This window comes from Vidua chalybeata, chromosome 1 (assembly GCF_026979565.1).
Source record: "Vidua chalybeata isolate OUT-0048 chromosome 1, bVidCha1 merged haplotype, whole genome shotgun sequence".
NCBI lineage: Eukaryota > Metazoa > Chordata > Aves > Passeriformes > Viduidae > Vidua > Vidua chalybeata.
This window is the reverse complement of record NC_071530.1, coordinates 107,580,021-107,599,828: the sequence shown is the minus strand read 5'-3', so window position 1 is coordinate 107,599,828 and position 19,808 is coordinate 107,580,021. Positions and strand designations below refer to the sequence as shown.

The window sequence follows — 19,808 nt, the reverse complement described above, 5'->3', positions numbered from 1 at the left end:
AGGATAGGGAAAATTAATGAACAAACATTTAAAGGTAAAGCAAAACCTTAACACTCTTGTCACATATTTACAATTTTTTTTTTTCTGGGTGGGTGCCCTCCCCTCCCTAAGCTGCTGCCAGCTTGACATGAAAGCAGCAGGCAGCTACCAGAAAGCTTTCTAGCTTAGGCTCCCACTGTTGGTAACACTTTAATAGCTCTCTGCAGGATCTTTGCCACCACCACTGCCTCTTCCAAGGATGAGGCTCAACAGCTCTGAGACCACAGGGAGGCAAACTGGGCACAAGAATCCCACAAACAGATGGGCAGGAGGAAGACGGAAGGGGACACAGTACAGATCTGCCAAGTTGCAATGCCCTGGGCTTTTAAAAGTCGAAAACAGGAGCTGATCTCCTGCAAATTCCAGCATGCTTACACATCAAGACTAGAACAGCATTTTATCAGCTGAGGGAGGAAACAATAGTAAGTCTGTTGGACCCTTTTCCCAGGAAAATTAATATATGGGAATTAATTTCCGTCATCTGCCATCAACCTTTTTCACTACTGACAATTCTCATTCTCACTTTGAGCAACAGAGAAACGGTCACCACAAAAAATGGCATTAATCCTGCATATTTTGAAGTCATTTCAAGAGAAGAAGTGTTCTGCATCTAAATGAAAGTGCCCCAGCATGATGCTAATTAGACACTTTGCAGCTTTCTTACCCCATCTGGGAAACAGGTAAAAAATAAGAATGTGCAGGTAATTTTGTCTAATCTCAGAGCTTAAACATTCAGGAAGTCAGAAAAGGGATATATTTTCACTGATGAGGAGAATAATCCTGCAGTCAGTACCTACGGAGTTTTGCAGAGAGTGCTACAAGTTGTATTTCACACAAGATTGAAGATGCACATCCAAGCCAAGGATTATTTCCTCTCCACTCTCCACCACTTTCTGTGGTGACATCATACTTCCACACCAACACTCCTCTCCTGTGACCTCAAAAATTTTTTGAGGCTAAGATCAGGAAGTTATTTTGAGACTGATGAATGAATTGCTGCCAAGGAAATCAGATTCAAGGGCTCTGCCATCCTTCCCCCAGATGGTTCCATCAACTTTTTGCACTGACTCCCTTTTCATCACTCTTCTCTTGTCCACCCCAGGATGAGGAGCAACGTGACCACGTGATGGCAAGATGTACCCACATTGCATCTATTTACTCTTCATTGTACAAGGAGCTTGTACAGAAGACTTTGCAATCCTCTGTAGAACAGAGGGGCTTCAAGGAAGCCACAAAAATACTCCAAGTCTATGTCTTTAAGTTTCTCAGAAGAACACAAGTTCAATAGACTACATCAAAACTGAATTAAAGTACAGAAAAACCAAGCCAAAGGCAGATAAAAGTTTTAAAAAGAGAAGTTAATAGCAGGATGAACCTCAGTGTTTACTCACATGAGAGTGTGAGGACGTATGTGACTTTATTCATCAGATGATGGATGACCTTCATCTCTTTTCCCCAGAGCGAGGGTAGTATAGTAAATGACTATTGTTTTTATATCCTGAAGACCTCTATGCAGAGATCACAAACGCAGGGTTTGCAAGCTAATATTCCAAGCAAAAGTAAGGAATATCCATTACTGTATTCAGACACAAAGCATAAACTGTTTCCATACTGAGCAAAAAAGAGAATGTATTAAGAGAGGCCTCTGGGTTTCCCACTTTAGCCCCAACATTATCCATCTGTAGTGAGAGGGAAGTGAAAAAAGAGCACAGAGTGTGAGTAATGTTCAGTTGCTGATACAGAAGAACAGCAGAAGGATGAACTTGTTAGTCAGACTGTTACCACGGTCAGTACACAGATCCCCCAATCCTTCAAACATCCTCAGGTTCAAGAACATACATCCAGCATGTTTTTTTGAATGACTGATCCTGCTCGTTTACTGACTGTTTTGTCAACTGCTACAGCTCAGCCTTCTTCAAAGTCTTGTCACAAAATACAGGTACAAGCCAGACTTCTTTATGATTTCTCCTCCAGATTATGAGAACAGAACATACTATCTGCAGAAAAATGTAAGTTTCTTTTCATTCCACATGTTTATCCAGAAGTCTGGTCCCCAGGAACAGAGGACGAACCATACGCAGGAAAAATCTCATACTCTGCCGCTGATAAAAGCCTCTTCAGAAGAGTGCTACAACATTTTTCTCTAGAAAAAGCAAAATAAGGCCTAGGAAATAAGACAAAAATACAACCTAAAAATAATGAGGCATTTTCAACCACTGCCTATTTACAGTTGTACCTGTGGAACCCATCTGCCACACTCAATTAGAGAACAGGTCTTCAGCTACGACCTTCCTTCAGTTTGTAATAAGGGGAAAAAACATCATACACATAAAGAACAGCTTGATTGGTGCAGACAGCTCACTTTCCCCTCAACATCATCTCAAGTATACCTTTTTCCCCACTAAGGAATCGGGGAACCCCAACAGGAACACATCTCCCAGAGAAGATTTAGCAAGAGATTGAGGGAGCTCTGTCACAGCATACAAAAGCACCAGAAATGGCTCTCTGAACTATTTCTTTTATTCATTGTTCATGTGCTTTCTACTGTAGTGAGATAAGATTATCTGACACATGCTGACAGAAGCCTAATTAAATTATGCATTTAAAAAAACAGATTTGGGAAGTAATTTTTTATGAGGACAAAGGTTACTAAGCTTACTGAAAACCAGATTACAGTTAGAAATAACAAGAATGCATCCATATTTTCTCTATTTCTTTCTGTCACTTATTCCACCATACTATAAAGCTTGCAAAGTACCTGTATTACAGCAGGTGTCTGAACAGTAGAAACCACAGCATTTGTTGTTTGAGATAACGTTTTCACAGGAGCAGCTGCTATTTTCTTTACTAACTGTGTGCCAGAATTCTTTGAAAAAATAAAAATAAAAAATAATTACACATGGGCAGAGAACAGATGTCAGACAAGTCAGTGACAAAACAGACATTGAAGCTGGGGTCAGATACAAACTGAGACACATTCTCTTACAGTAACAACACAGGTGTCATTCACACAGTCCATATAGTTTAAACATTGCTCAACAAAGTTCTTTGTCTACCAGTTTAATATTCAATAACTGATCCAGAGACATTTAGAGATAATGCATAATCAGAATAAAATGGTTAAAGAAATACATAAATTGTTGCTTTTATGTAGCTCCTTACGCTCAAGCGCTGACCACACTACAAGAGGTGGAAGCAAGAAGCCAGAAGAGCTCAGGGAAGGAGGAATATCCTAGGGACATGGGAACGGTCCTCAGCTTTACTCAGCTTCAGAGAAATATCCCAACAGAGGATCACAAGGTTTTAGATACTAACAGTAACCATTTAGGCAATTTTGGCTGGCATTTTTTCTTAAAATGGTTTACATATCATCATTATCAGAGAGGAGTTCACTAATTTGACCTTTACTATATGTAACAGCTCACAAGTTTTTTCCCAAGCTAGAAAGCAAAGCACACAGTGATGTTTACTGGTGCAAAACCAAACACCATCACCCCATTCAGAAAGGGCTCACACACTTATTTAAGCCCCCACAACCTATTTGCAAACCCTGTTGTAACTACATAACATACAGCTATGTCAAACTGAAGCTATGAGAGCAGTTACCTGCACAGCACGTATTCTGACTGCAGGTGTGCTTGTTGGCACAGATGGTCTCACATTTGTGCTGTTTTGTGTCTGGTTCTGTGGTCGTGCTATGGACTGTTGAGATACCAGCATTAGGTGGCCATTACTGCTTCTGATAAGAACAGTTCCTGTTGAAAAAAACCCACATTCAGGCTGTGAAATTAAGTTGTATTATGGCTTTTCTATATTTCTGTGGAAGAAATAACTAGACTGCACTGATAATGTAATATTTACTTTATTACTCCAAGGAACAGCTGCCAAGAAATGTAAGAATTAAGTGCACATCAGCTTTACTATGCATCTTACGACAGAAAAGAATTCCTAAATTCCAGAGAAAAATTTAACCACTGGCCATGTTGAAACACAGCGTGCATATAAGATGCAAATTGCAAAGCAGCTCACCATTTGAGTCAAAAAGATATTCTGAACATTAAAAAGACAGACACACAAAATATACACACACTCTGGGATTACTTTAGCACTAATTTTAAGCAGTTCTTCAACCTGCAAAATTCATTACCACTACCACACTTGGCTGCCTCTTCAGTTTCTGAACATTTAGGCACATACTTAGAGGTGAAAACACAGCTTAGAGAAAACTGCAGTGGGAACTGAAGCCTGATTAGTATCAGCTCACCTACCTGTATCAAAACCATCCCCCCCAATCAAGAGGGCAGTGGTCTCCCATGAAAATCAAGGTCACTGAGGTATTTGAAACTGTCCCTCTGTCAAGAGTCCAAAAAGCATTTAAACCCAGGATTTTATTGAAGAAGTTTGAAGCCAAATAGGGAGATTCCAATGGGAAAGAATTAAAAACAAAAAAGAAAGGAAAAAAAAAAAAAAAAGACCATTCAGCTACTAAAGCCTCCTTCCTCTTCCCCTAAAGGGCTCATCACTGAACAATTCAGAGGACTCAATCATAAATACAAAATGCCAGCTGGATACTTGGTCTGTACCACATCAGATCCTTCAAGGGAGCTACAGATGACCCTACCTTTGTGGTGTCTCACCTCCTTTGCCTCCAAGAGCAGCTGCTGCAAAGTCCACCACTGAAAACACCATCCTCAAACACCCTCACTTAACACCGACCTTTCAAATAAAAGGAAGGAGGAGGTACAGGGGAATCCAGATACGTAATTAAGACTTCCTCAGTGTTTCTGGAGGACTGCATTAAACTTCCTTGCAAGTTATCCAATATCCGAAACCCAGATCTTTTATGCACACTTACGATCTTTCCTAGTGTAAAACAAGACTGCAGTAAAAGTCTTTTTACTACTTGGTTACTCTGAAAGCTGTCAAAATACAACCATACAATACAGTCTAAAACACTGCTTCTGTCTGAGTTTAAATGCATACAACAGAGAAAGCCACAAGCTCCACAAGTTGGGTTTTGTTGAGTATGTTCCGGGCTTTTTTTTAAAAAACAGTCAAGCTATAACCACATGCTTAGAAACAGCTTTTCATCCTCCACATCTAAAAGCATAAGAGGATATTGCAAGACAACACAAAACCTGGTATAAAATTCTGTAACATCAACATATTGCCATTTACATAGTAGACACAAGCTGAGAACTGCAAGAGCAGCATCTACATGATCCCCTCCTTTCTCAAGCAGCTTTTACTACATGGGGCAGATGCACAAGGCTAGTTGCATATACAGAAAAACACTGCTAACTCCATCTGACAGCTCAGCTTTCTCCTCCTTCACTGATGACTTGACTATAATTATATTTAGGTACAGATGGATCATTTAATTTAATCAATGAATAACCGGAATTATAGAAAACATATTAGATTTCTCATTTTCTTTTCACGCTGTCTATTTAGACAGTGATTCATGGCAAACAATTTATCATCAGCCATAAAAAGGGCATTGTTTCCCTTGCTCAGACCACATGCTTATGCAGATTTCACTGAAAGAGAGAAAGCTGACCACATTTTGCTAGCAATAGCATTTCTCTATGCTCTAGGTCTACATTCAGAATGGCAGAAGTGTTGCTACTGGAGATTTTAGGCTTTTCTCTTATAAGCCTGGTTTAAAACATCACTGCCAGCTCTACTACTTTGAGAAGCCACATATAAACTTAAGATTTCATTCCTTTAGAGGTTTGGACTGCATTAAGAGCTAGTTTTCATGTACTTGGATATTTTGTCACTACTCATTACATTTGTCTGTTAAGTCAAATTATCAGAAGTGCATTTTCTACTTCTTCATTTGAGAAATCGCATTGATACCAGTCAACTTGATTACAGGGCTGGGACTGCTTTTGCACTACTGTTCTGCATTTTCAGCTGGCATTCACCAGAGATGGAGACCCTGCTGAAAAAGTATCCCATCTTCCAGTCTTCTGAATAGAGTGAGTTTCCAGCACAATCTACTTGCTTGACAGGAAATTACCTCAAGAGCAAGCTAGAAAGTTTATGCAAATACAATACAGTTCATATGTAAATTCATTAATATCGCCAAAAAGAAAAGGTAAACAAGTAGCCCCTTTACATTTGAGCAGGATAGCAATGATCCCAAAAAGGATGTAACCCAAAATGTGAAGCAACTTTCCCCCTAGGCAACACAAGGACATCCATACTGAATTAAAATAACTTGGTGAGAGCATCCACAGAAGAAGTTACCTAAGGCCACTCCAGTGGCCATAGCCTTGATTTGAACATTCAACTATGATAATGCCTGTTACTGGAATACAATTTAGAGTAAGAAATTGTTCCCCTTGGAACAAACAATAATTTCCCTATCTTTGTTCCATTTGGCAGAATTTTAAATAAAGCATAGTAACCTTTTCGTGGCAGCAGATCTTTGTAACACTGGCAAAAATATAACTCCAAACCAGTATTATGGTAATCTACTAACTACTGCTTCTGTAGGCTTAGTGCTATTGATGTCTGCTGCACAGATAAAGCTGAAGGCAAATTTCAAACAACTGTTGGAGCTACAGCTCCACACGGTGAAGAGGCACATCTTGTCCAAGCACAAGAGACAGTTCTGGGCAGTTACAACCTAATGTCACAAAGGGACAGTAAACTGACACATGAATTGTCTGAAACACTTTGAAAGCTGTTGAGAACAGCACTTATTTTTTACCTTTCATTGCCACAATTACAGTTTTTCACAACTTTGATACTCCCCTTCCTCCTGGAAACAAAAGCAATAACCCCATACTGCAGCCAATAGCACAGACTCCAGGAGGTGGCACAGGAGGTCTCTTATGCCAGAAGAAGAGGTTCCATGGCTCTCCTGAAGTCTCATACACTTTATACAGCTGCACAAGCATGAAATGAGGGAACAGCAGGTGATGGTAACCTTGAGGCTCTCAACAGAAAGGTCATGTAAACACACTCGTGCAGCTACTAAGACACTACTATCAGAAATGAAGGTAAGTGCAAGAATCCACATTCTTCACGTGGTGGGGGGGAGGATAGTACTTCTTATCAAGAGCTGTTTTCACGTTCGCTAGAAGGCAAATACTAACAAAATAAATGTGAAAACACATCATGTCTTGCAGACACTGCAACTCCGCAAGAAAATGGGGAGAAGGAAGAGAGAACATACAAGACAACACAGGACCTTTGAACAACTGAAGCATGAAATTTCAGCTAACACCTCTAAGCACTGCATTTAAAAACAGAAAAGGTATTGGCAATCTGAGCATCAATGGTAGCAAATGAGCGATAAGGCATCCTCATAACACTAGAGATGCACTTCCAAGAACACTGTTTGATAGTTTTACTGGAGTTGTTTCACAGAACAGGAACAACTTCCTCACTATTCATGCACTTTGATATGAAGAGCAAGGCACAATCCCTTTGGGACTACAAAGCTGTTCCTATTTTCAAACCAAAGTGACCAGCTACTATCAGGGATTATTTCTTACATGCTTCACTGGAGCACTCAGATGTCTCTTGCAGATTAAAAAAAAAAAAAAAACCAACAACTTCTGTCTTTAGATATTCTGCCAAAAATGTACTTTGCAAAGTTATTTGGTTTTCCTACACTGGCTGAAAAGGCAGTTAAAACACAATCAGCTGTTTCAGCCATTTGTTCTCTGCACATCTTTCTTCAGCTGTAACCCTGTGAAGAGAGCTGGAGGGGAAGTACGTGACAACCAAAACCCAACTCAGTTTCCTACAAAGCTTCAGAGAAGGAGCCATGCTATACCTTCTTACCTTGAAGAGGTCTCATTGAGATCCACACCCAGTGCTCTGCCCTCTCCTGGAACCAGGGCTGCAGGTAACCAGCCTTGAGGAAGAGAGCTGGGCAACAGTCCTGCAAAGCTCCGGCAGCCACCACCCAGATCAGCCTCTACCTAGACATGCCAGCACTGTGAGCAATGGAAAATCAGAAGCCTTTTAATGAAACTTCATTTCATTTTGCAAACTCGAGATCCCTCTGCTACAAATTTTCACTGTCCCAATACCATTGATGAAGGAAAACCAACTTTGTCTGAACTTGGTTTAGCACCCAAACTAGGAAACAAGAAACACAGGTCAGCAGGAGGAGCAGCTTCCAGATACCTCTGCATTTTAACTAGAAAGCACCAAAACCTCACTGGAGCCAGGAGCAAGCCGTGGGATAATGGCAGAGATCTGTTTATGCCGCTGTATGTAATGCCACCTGCATGGGTTTCACTGTAGTTCAGGGAACAGTGTTAAGGAAACCACAATGCTGTTAACACAAACCTGCGCTGCCAACTGAAGCTCTGGGCTTCATCCAGCAGCACTGAACACCAATGAACGATAAAAGCATCCCACCATAAGGGCAACTTCCACCATGTAAGACAAGCCCGAGACATTTCTGAAGAGGAACTGCCCCCAGGAATTTCCTGAGATGAACCAGCTGGTATTTGTGCTCCAGTGGAGATACACCTTATGCTGTTACTACAGGTGAAGCAGAAGTTGTCAAGTTAAGCCACCACTTTGATTACAAGGTTTCTAACCCAACTGCTCAACCAAACAGCTCTTGGGAACTACTGCTTAGGGAATAACGTGAGGAAATGAAAGCAGGTCTTTTGCTCCTAAAATAAAATACAAGCAAGAACCAACCACAATGAGATTGAGCTCATTTAAGAGAACATAAGTCACAGAAGCTGCATTCAAAGAAGGGTAAATTTAACTTATTTCATAACAAGGAGTGCCTGCATCAGGTATGCTGCCAATCTTAGTAAAGCACACTTCAACCCAATTATAAAAACAAGGCTAAATGGGGACTTCCAGGTCTCAAATCAGTAACTAAACAACAAAAATGTTTTAAAACAACAGTAATGTGTCAGAGCTCTCTGTTCCTAAACAAATCCCATTCTTTCACTGAGCTACTCAAAACAAAGCAATAGCTCTTATTTCAAGCTAAGACCAAGCTGTAAAGGGGGTGTTTTAATAGGAAACTAAGTGGCAATTAAAAAGGAATATTGGTTTTAAGTTTCTTTGACTATTTAGGATCATTCAAACTTGGAAAATAACATACCAAATACTACTAATCCATGCAACAGGATAGCATACAGTTTTTCTCTCTAAAGCCATCCTTTAGGAAAAAAAGCCTGGTTTTTCCTCTTCAATTCCATTTATTGAGCCCCACAGAATGCACCACTTAAAAGTTTTAAAAAATACATTACAGGACTGAGGAAGACAGACCAAAAAAGGGCATTATTAGATATGTAGACTGTTGCAGCAACGATTCTATCAAGGTGCATTATGTCAGTAGGTTAGCTGAAAAAGAGTGCTAAACAGGCACAAAGTGTTAATGAAATACTGTGAAAGACAGTAACTTAACTTCTACATGATTGACATAATCCTTCTAATATGACGGGGCTCTAATGTTTTCAGATGAAGTTTGGTCTGTAGTGCATGCAGGAGAAATACTTACTCCCTATGAACCTCACTCATATTTGAGTTCTTCAAGATGTCTATGCAAATTCTGTAGTGGAGATGAAGAAACAAGATGAAGAAACAAGGCCCAATTTGGAGGCAACAGCTAGCTGTGCTTTTCACTGTTTTAGGAATGAAGCTACAACAGTGGTCTAGAGGCGACACCAAGTTACCTCATCACAGGCTCTCAGTAATGATCTCTAACTTCTATTTTTAAATGCAATTGACTTCAGACAACAGATCTTTTGTGAAGTCACAAAGATTGCCTGGTTTAGGCTTTTCTTGGGAATAACACCTATGACTGTTCTCATATTTCCCAGATAAGCAGGGCAGAGGGCTCATCTACACTATATGGGGTCAAGATAAGTTGTTCAGCATCTACACTACAGCCACAAAACATTTTACACCATACAGCAAATCATTCCAACCTTTGGAAGTTGATTCTGTCCGATATAAGAAGAACTCAGAAATGTCCAATCCACAATCAAACACTGCTATTGCAGCAACCAGAATCACTCACCACACATCCAGGCCCTCAGCCAATTAATTCCATTCACATTTTTTTTTCACAAACTAAATAATTGCATTTCTCAGAAATCAACCAGTGTGCTCTTTCCCTTTGTTCCAGGGAAACTTCTAAACTTCTGGGTCTTCATAGCAATGGCTCAGGACTAGTTACTAGCATATTGCAGAGTCACAACGAAATGTCAGATTCCAATGAAAGACACCTTGTTTTGCCTGTGGATATGGAAATCATTAATTTCCATGTCAGGAGAAAAATTCAAAGGGCATAATCCCCATATTCTTTCATGTTACAACAGAACACAGTCTCTACACAATGTTAAGTTCTTTAAAGATGTTAGTGGCATCTTTGCCAGCTGCACAAACTGCGCTGCAGATTCATGTAGACTCTGGAACACAACTTTCAAGGCTGATGTCTGACATCACACCTTTTCAAAGCCAGTGACCAGCTTTCCTTGCAGACATCACTGTCCAGCTGACAGCACAGTTCCACCAGCACTGACGTTTCCCAGACTGTCTGGGTGGCAGTGAGCAGCGTTTTAAACAACCACCATGTACACACTAACAGCTCGAGGGGTTTACAGTCCCAGCCTTTGCCTCCAGTAACTCAAACCTTTCTCTAGCTAAGCATCTTTCTGTGCTAACAGCAGGCACCAGCTCCTGACATAGCCAGTGCAGACAGAGGCTTTCAAAGCATAGAGAGCCAGGAAAGGGATGATGCTATCTCTTCTAGGCAAGATGGAGCAGACTCCGGTATCCTATTGTTTAAAACAGTCTGGAATAATGGACACCACACATCTTTCTAAAGATGTAAACAAAGTTCTCTCTCCCTCCCTTTCTCCAGGAACTAGACACAAACTGCTAAAACTGCAAAAATGTGAAGCCAAGTTTCACACACTGCTCAACCAGCAAGTCTTATCCGAGCTGTTGGAGACTAGCTGCTCATCAATGCATTTTGGTGCCCAGATGGATATCTGTTTAACAGTCTAGCAACTGGGCCCCCATCATTTTCACATTTTCTGATGCCTTTTCACAGAATACAGGCCCACATTTCAGCATTAAAAGAGTTCTCCTTGACTGCACATACGGATGAGCTTCTTTCCTGGAGAATACATTTATATCCACATAATTTCAGTTATAGTAGAACTCTTAAGCAAAAGTATAACTGTACAACCAACAACAAACAACCAATAGGTTTTCTGGGCATAGTTACAAGACGGCACTACCATTTCTATTTGGATTCAGAGTGTATTTATTACACTTGAATCCCAAGAGGTGTTGTTTTTATTGTGTGTAGGCATCAGGGATTCCCAGCCAACACTGTGTACCACAAGGCAGAGGATTATTTGATATTGTGATAGCATCTAGCTCTTGTCCTTGGGCCATGCCTTTCAGGAACTGGGATAATTTCCCATCAGCATTTCCCCATCCCATCTCTGTGGTTTGCAACTTTGCACCTTGAGGCTTGGTTGCTTTCCTATCTGAGTAATCAGACAGTTCTAGGACTGTCTACAGCTGAGATGATCTGACTTGAGCATTCTCCAGGACCCAAATTACCTCATACAGGAGCTTCAAATATTTGCTGGGGACTCAGCTGATGGCAGTGAAATAGTACCGCGAAGGAGCAAAGTGACACTTCCTTACTCTCAAGACAATTCCTGCTGCACTGAAAGAAGCATTGAGTCTCTACACCACATCCTCTTGTGTACTCCTAGTATTCACTGGAGTGAAATTCTTCAAACAGCAAGTTATATGCTTGGCACACTGCAGCCATATATATACAGCAGACAGCTTTCTAAGGACCAGAAGGTATGCCAACAGCCTGCACTTACCATTTCTGGAACAGCCATTTAGCTGTTACAGAGAAATCTGAAGCTGAAATGTTGAACCAGAAATCTTAATTTTAAACCAAGAGTTGCTGAAAATATCATTGGTGTTTTAAGAAAGGACAAGATCAGTCCCCTTTAAATCTCTGTCTTCTTTAAGTAAGAGGTCAGTTAATTCAGATTAATTTTACAATGCGACATTTGTTTCCTCATTGCTCACTTGGGGACCAGAAGAAAGTTGAATTCCACTTATGAAAGTGCAAATTCACTCCTTGGCTGGATGGTTTTTCACTTGCAAACAAGGGATCAACACTGAATTTTTAACACTGATCACCACCTTGCTCTATGTGTGATGGAGCAAACAAAAAATTATTGCAGAAGACAGCAAAACGTTCAGGGGAAGTATTAACTTCTGTCCACACAGATATTGTGGAAACTGTCACTGTGGAAACTGTGTAATATTTGTCAAGTGCCTAGTATGCCAGCTATGTATAAAGGTGGTCTGAGTGCACTAACCCCCTTCAACAGAGAACATTTGGCTGCCCCACTGAGACTGCCTGGTAATGCACCACCCACCAGTCAGCTGGACCCGGCTTCCAAGGCTCCACTGGAAATAGGTGGCAACTGCCACTGGGCAAGCTGCCAGGGAAAGTCTTCAGGTGCTGGGCCAACCAGGGCGTGCTGTTTCGCCCAGTCCTTATCTAGCCTGGACATCCACGCAAGGAACTCTGATTTCCCAGGCAACTCCCAGGAGCAGCCAGTACTAATGAAAGCATCTCCTCTGCCTCCACCAAACTGGAAGTGTGCATTGGAAGAAGTCTGCAAACACAAGCTATGAAAATTAAGTGTTACCATATCATTGGACTGTTCTTACAGCACAGGAAGATCACTGAGCTTCACCAATTCTCCAGCCTTAACAGACCCTAGATTTGCTCATTAGCAACAATGATCTTCCATCTATTGCTGTTTTTACTCCATTTCAGTTGCAATCAGAGACTATTTCCTCAAGACACTGGTGGAAAAGATCTGTTAGTGGACTTTGTTCTAAAGGTGATCCAGATGGCAGAGCAGACCTTAATCCTGACAAACTGAATAGTAAGACACTTAAAAACATCTATGGTGATCTTCTCCATTTTGCAAATTATACCTGGTTTTCTTCTGACATCAGTTTTCAGAAAAGTTGCTTCATGCAAAGACAATTCTAAAAAAAGTATCTGCCTTTTGCTTTTGTCTAAATGGTTAATGCAGTACTAATTATTCACCTTTGATAGTTATCAGAAGTGTTGCAATTTACATCAAAACTAGCATATACATAGATCTGCAAATACAATCCTACTCACTAGGCACAGCACAGACTCCAATCAAATGTCATAACAAATACCTGGTTCTCTAAAGAGACTTTAAAAACCTGGTATGGTTACGCAAAATAACAACACATGAACTTACCTAGATTTTATCAGCATCTTTGGGAAAAAGAATACTGAAACATAATTAGTGCTTCCTCCAGCTGTCACTTGTGTGGATGATGCTATTTTTACTGCTACAACCTGAAAGGTCCTTTAAATACTGCAACAGCAACACAAGTCATGCTCACATTCTCTCTCTTCTAAGGATTAAAAAAAGTTTACTATTCACCAAACTGTAGCTGTAATTCTTTGCAATACACTCCAATCAGCTGTAAAAACTGAACAGCATTTAACATTAATTTTACTGAGCATCATATTTCCATGCTTCAGTATTCAGAATGCATCTTTTTTTTTTTTCTGTGTGTTGGAAAACAATAAATCTAGACATTAGCTTTACATCTTCTGCCAAGATTTAGATCTTAATTCCCACATGGCTGTGCATTTAATCATATGAAGGCATTATTTTGCTAGACACACTCAGTCCTGAAAGCAAAATCAAGTCCTACAGTACAGCTGAAATTTCAACTAGTTACAGCGCAACACATTTCTTCACTGTTACCTAAGTTTGACTTAGTTCTTCCAGCCTGCCAAAGCTTTGTTCACCCTTCCTCAGGAAAGAAAAAAAAAAAAGTTAATCAGTGTCACCTGATGTGAAGAGAGAAGTTTGCAGAGAATCCATTCCCAGAAGCTTTCTAAACAGAGGACGTTATTGGGACACAAAAAGGTACAAGCACCGATTATTTAGCCCCTACTGGTCTAACCATAATACTACGCTCAGACTTCATGGGATTATCAACATGCAGAAACTGCATACTTTAAAGGAATTTTTACAGTTTTCTGCCTGTTGAAACAAGAAATCTTTAGACAGCCTACTCCTACTCATAACATAATATAAATTAAGAAGTATTTTAAAATCAGCATTTCCTCCTATTCTAAAGCAACGGATCAGATACAAATATGAAAATATCTAATTCCTCATATGGATTTACCACTGAAAAACCACAACTAGAAGATGACGAGGGAGATTCACAGCGCTCTGCAAGAGACATACTAGGTCAATGTCAGAGTCCAGAACATCCCTTTGGCTGCTCTGGATGTCTCAAGACCCTGGCAGGGGGCTCAGGGATCTTGGCAACAAGTCAAAAACACCTGTGGCTTCGATTTTAGCCCATGGGAGAGGCTGCCAACCTTATATGAGGAATTACAAGCCAAAAGGGTTCGAGTAGTGTAATAAGGGAATTGGCACAGGGTGAAAAAGTAGAATTTTGGGTTTTTTTAGAATGTAATTCAGGGATACAACATGGAAGAATCTGGGCGTGCCCTAGCCTTTTCTTCCTTCTTCTTGTCCTCCATGTCTCGGTGTGATAGTGACACTTTTCTATTGGTCTAGGATAGGGACACACTGTCCAACATAGATTTTAGGTATTGGTACAGGAACTGTAAACATGGTACACATAATTCTGGGTATATAATGTGGGAGATGCCCGGGGCTCGGGGCAGACTGCCATTGCTTCTGTACTAGGTGGACCTCGGCAGGTCAGAGAGAAAATATTTTAGATAAGAAGAAATAAACAACCTTGAAAACTCAGCTTCACGCCTTCCAGACCTTTTCTTTGGCTGCCGGGCTAGGGAAAAAGGACTTTCACATTGTTGGGATTTTGCCAACCTGACCCTGACAGGTCAACTTCAAAAGCAGAAGGCAGCAACATCCAGATGTTTATCAGCCCTTACCTCTTCAGGTTTCCTACCTTAGGTTCTACAGGCAATTAGGAGAAACTCGACAAGACTAGGCTCCATGCCATGCCATTGCAGTTTTGGAATACCCACGCCAGTTCTCTCCTTCCCACCTACAGGAGTGCACATGCTGCCTTGCCTGCCTGCTTCACGCCACACAGCCCAGCCACCTGACACAGTGGCTGTGCTTTCTGAAGTTACCCACTATCAGCCTAGATAAGCTGCAGGCAGTGGAAAACCTGCCACAGACGAGGCAAAACATCCAAGCAAAGACAACTGAGCTGCAAACAGAAACCAAGAAGCTGAACTTGCTGCTGTTCCCCTGTGAGTCGGGTGCAAAGGAAACCTTACACGGAGACCATGCCTTGCACCACACTGCTAGTGAAATTACAGCACGCTCAGGGCCCCTCTTCTTTGCTGACACCGTGCTTGCTCAGCCCCACTGGTGTTAGCAGTAATGGAAAGCATAAAATAGAAATACACACACCAGAGGCAGCCAATGCTACAGTGCAGAGTGATGGCAGCTGCTGCCATAGCCCTGTGTGGCATGAGGTGAGGTTTTCAAAGAATTTTCCTGCTCTAAGCAAATTGAAGGTAACAATGGAGGATCCCCGGCATCTGGTTCAGTTCTGTCCTTTTTCATCCCATCAGCAGAGAAGCAGATTTATCTACTAATTGTCCTTTCAACACCTGCTTGTAATGAGCATTCCAGGGCCAGGGATAGACTGAAAATACAGACGCAGAAGTGACAAAAACCTAAGTTCAAGAAAAGTAAACAAAACAAAGAAACAACATTCTTTTTGTTGTTTTTATGCTCTTTTTCTGCCCTCCACTTCTCCAAAGCAGTGCGGGACCCAAAGACACTAAGGTGAACTAGAGACATTTGTCACGGCCCCTGTCTCTCCTTCTCCTTCCCAATTATTTCCTCCTGTTTAATAGCACAGCCCATCCATTTCTCCCCCCCATTAAGCTCAGGTTAACCAAGGACACAGTTTCTTGTTAAGCAGATGGTCCATGACATGAGACTTTTGCAGGTTTGTTCGCATCAGCACAGGCCACATGGAGCTCAGGACTGAGGCAGCACTGCACTCACCATGCCGCTCTGCTCTCTGCAGACCCAGACTGCTACGTGCAAAGCTTCTGAAATGCTGCTAGCCTTGCTGCTCTTGTCAGCAAAGAGGGCAACTCAGGAAAAGTCCCTTTAGTAGATCAAATTCCCCTCATTTGGGAGGACATAGCGCAACCATTGAGTCTGAGAGCTGATGGTATGCCCCATAAGAAGACCAAACCTATCCCTGAAGTCAGACCAGCTGGGGTCATACTGAGTGCTCAAGCCTCCAGTGGTAGCCAGCCAGGGATTGACTGGAGCAGGAGGATGGCCTTGGGTATCTGCAGCACTGCTCTGACAGCTGGCTGCTCCGCTGACAACCAGCACTTTGTAGAGGAAATCATAGGAATGTGACAAAAAAGCCTTGTTACTCATGAGCAAGCCTGAGTCCTTCAAGACCAAGAGAACCTGTAAAGCTCAGTGGTCTTTCCTGGGCAGTCAGACAAAAAGAGGCACTTGGCAGACTGGCAATCTGTGCTCAGGGACATGAGGAGCCAGTCATTATCTAGTCATCTGCTTTTCCCAACTCCTGGCTTTATTCTGAACAAGAGGAAAGGGGAGGTAGAGATGGAAGAGAAAGAACAGCATAAATCTCAGATTTCAATGAACCTCCACTGCCCTCCAGGTCACAGAGGCAAACACAGCTCCGCTGGTGCCCTTCCTTCCCCAGTCTGCAGCGCCATGGAAGCAATGCCAGGCCACACACACAAGCAGCTCATGAGTAACTCAGCATGACCAGTAAGGGCAGTGCTGTCCAGCCTTCCTCCCAGCAAGCCACCTCAAATACGGCCCTTTGAAACTCAAGGGAAGGATGTTTTCTGTATGCATTTTTCTTAACAGGTGCCACAAAAGATGAATGCCATGATTTTAAGCCTAAGTGCATTTTCCCTCCTGTATTTTATCCTGTATGGCTAGATTTGACAGTTTATTTGAAATAAAAAAAAACTTTTCAAGCCTAGGAATTTGGTGGTTTATTCCACTTCCTTTTTTTAATGCTGCTAACTCTTGTAGCTTTAATGCTATCTTGCATTTTTTATTATTAATTAAAAATTTAATCCACCTAGAAGACAGAGGTAAGATACTAACACCTTTTCAAGACAGAATGCATAACCTTGTGACAATTACATAGACAAATTTCCTTGAGACACTGATCCATTTGAAATCTGACAAAGTCTAGTTTCTTCTGAAGCACTGAAGTCCATAGAGTTATTTTTATTTACAATGCTGCAGAGTACCAGCACCTCTGAACTTCTGATACAAAGACTGCATTGTCTCAGGAGCAAGGAAAACAAGCTGATGCAACTGAGGGGTAATACTACTTTTGTGACATCTGCTTCCTACCACAATACAAGTCAGATGACATTCAACAATATACCTGAATGTAATCAAACCTAAGCTACTACAAAAAACCTGTAAGTTTTGCTAACCTGAAGTTCCCAAACCACAGGCAACTCACATGATCATCCACCTTCACAGAAAGGTGTTTAACTCAACATCAATACATTCCAGAAAGCAAAAGTATTAGATACAAAACCTGAATACCTGGGAAGCCCTGCTACAAGAAGTTAATTTATTTCCATTATGGTTCATTTCAGAGGAAAGTTGGCAAGGATTTAAACTCATCCTTGACTGCTGACTACCCAGACATTACAGCATCATGAGTGCTGGGAAATCTACAGTGAAACTGACTGACTAAAGACTTTTTTTTTAATTAGCATTATATGTCTCCTTGGGAGGTGCATGTCTTTGATAAAGACATTGAGATTTTTTTAAAAAATTAGGAAAGAAAAAAAAAGCAAATATGCACTACCAGCACAGGGATTACTGTAAAGCCAGTCATCATTTTCAGCAATAGCCAACCTGAAAGTAATTGCAACAGATGCTCTAACAACAGAACTGTCCTGGCAGGAAATAATTATAGCATCAAATAGCAATGAAGTCATTACATATCTTGGGGTCTCAACAGAGCAAGACCAAAACCAGTGGAAGCAAAGTCACTTTTTTTTTTTTTTAAAGCACTTAAATACATCCCAACAGGGAGAAGTGGGAAGTTCAGAACCATCAGCACCTTCTTCCTCTTAAGAGAAAGTGCAGGTGGAAGCCCAGGCTAATATCTGTTGCTATCCAAAGTATTAAGATGTCTGTATCAGCATTGTGCAATTCCTACGTTATTTTCACTGCTGCTATAGGAAGCACATCTATAAGGGCAGTATCTCTCCGAACCCTTATCTTTCCCACAGAGAGTTTATAGAAAAAAAGGGCTTCAAGGAGCAACACGTAATGAACTATCAACTCTGTCCTCCTTAGGCACACGGTAGTATTTTGTTCCATGAACAGTCGCATCGGCCTGGTTGTGCCAGTGACAAAAATTCCCGCGGGACCGCCCTGTCGGAGGCGAGTGCGGGCAGCCTGACCCTGACCCGCTCCTAAGTCACGGAGCCGCTCTGCAGTCGCCAACCCACACTCACACCCCCTCCCCGAGATACTCCTTCAGCCAAGTTCCACTAAACCCTCGAGCAGTCTTTTTCAAGTCACATATAAGGGTAACTTGGCCGCTGAGTTTTTGGTTACTCCTCCTGCTCTTCGTGCTACCCAGCAAAGTAAGAAGTTGCCTTTATCCAGAGACTTCCAGATCCATCCTCCAGACAGGCTGTAAGCATCCCCAGGGCTACCCGACTGAACACAGTCACAGTGCCCATGCCCTGCAAGGCAGACGCACACGCCGGTTCCCAGAAGTTTGGGGCAGACAAGCAGCCGAAACACACACCGCCACTACATCACCACCACCACCCCGCCGCCCTGCCCGTCCTTCGCCACGGCTCGTCTCCAGCAGCAAGGGCAGCGCGGCGGGCTCCGTCCTGCCCACCGGCCCCCCGGCAGCGACGACCGCGATACGCCGGCTAAGTCGCCACACGGAACATGCCCGCAGCTAGGGCAGCCCGGGAGGGATCACTCACCTGGGGGTAGCTGCAAGTTGGCCGGCAACTGGAGGGCAGCCGTGGGCGGCCCCTTGGGCGCCACCGGCCGCGGGACGCCGGGAGCGGCCACCCGCACCACCGGGGTCCCCGCGGGGGCGGCCGCGGGACGCGGCGGGGAGGCGGTGGGGCCGCCGGGCAGAGCGGCGGCGGGGCTGCCCCGGTCGGGCGCCGAGCCCGCGGCTGGGGCGCAGGCGGCCGCCTGCTCCGGGCGCCCGCCGGGCATCAGCCTGACGGGGGCCGCCGAGGTGCTCATGGAGGAGGAGGCGGCGGGGGGACGGGGGGCGGCCGCGTCGCGCAGAGCCCCGCGGCGCCCCGCAGCATCGCGGGCGGGGGGCGCTCAGGCGGTGCCCCGGCCGGCGGCTCGCCCGCGGAAACACATGGCAGCGCCGCTCCTCCGGCTCCCGGGCGCCGCGCACGTGGGCCCGGCCGGCCCGGCCTCCCCTGCCGGCGGCGGGAGGGGAGGGGAGGAGGGGAGGGAAGAAGGGCGGTCCAATGCCGCCAGCGCGTCCTACTGCGGCGGCGCCCGGCCCGGCCCCGCCGCCCCTTTGGGCCCGCCGGTGTTTATGGAGCCATGCGGACTCCAGCGCCCGTGTCGCGTTGAAGTTGGCGGCAGCAGAGAAAGAGTCCGGGCGGCCGGAGGGGGACGCTCCCGGAGCCCCGGGATGGGGGTGAGGCGTGGGTGGCCACGGCAGAGCCA

The 19,808-nt window shown here is 43.3% G+C and overlaps 1 protein-coding gene across 1 annotated transcript in view; it reads right to left on the bottom strand.

Annotated features, from left to right (window-relative positions):
• Nucleotides 1-19,364, bottom strand: part of TAF4B (TATA-box binding protein associated factor 4b) — a 72,573-nt gene extending 53,209 nt beyond the window's left edge. Inside the window, exons 1-3 of the mRNA XM_053964166.1 lie at nt 19,091-19,364; nt 3,646-3,794; nt 2,798-2,905 (exon numbers count right to left, since the gene is read on the bottom strand). Coding sequence (XP_053820141.1) covers nt 2,798-2,905; nt 3,646-3,794; nt 19,091-19,364 — 531 coding nt within the window. The remainder of the gene's footprint in view (nt 1-2,797; nt 2,906-3,645; nt 3,795-19,090) is intronic.
• Nucleotides 19,365-19,808: the final 444 nt, after the last annotated feature.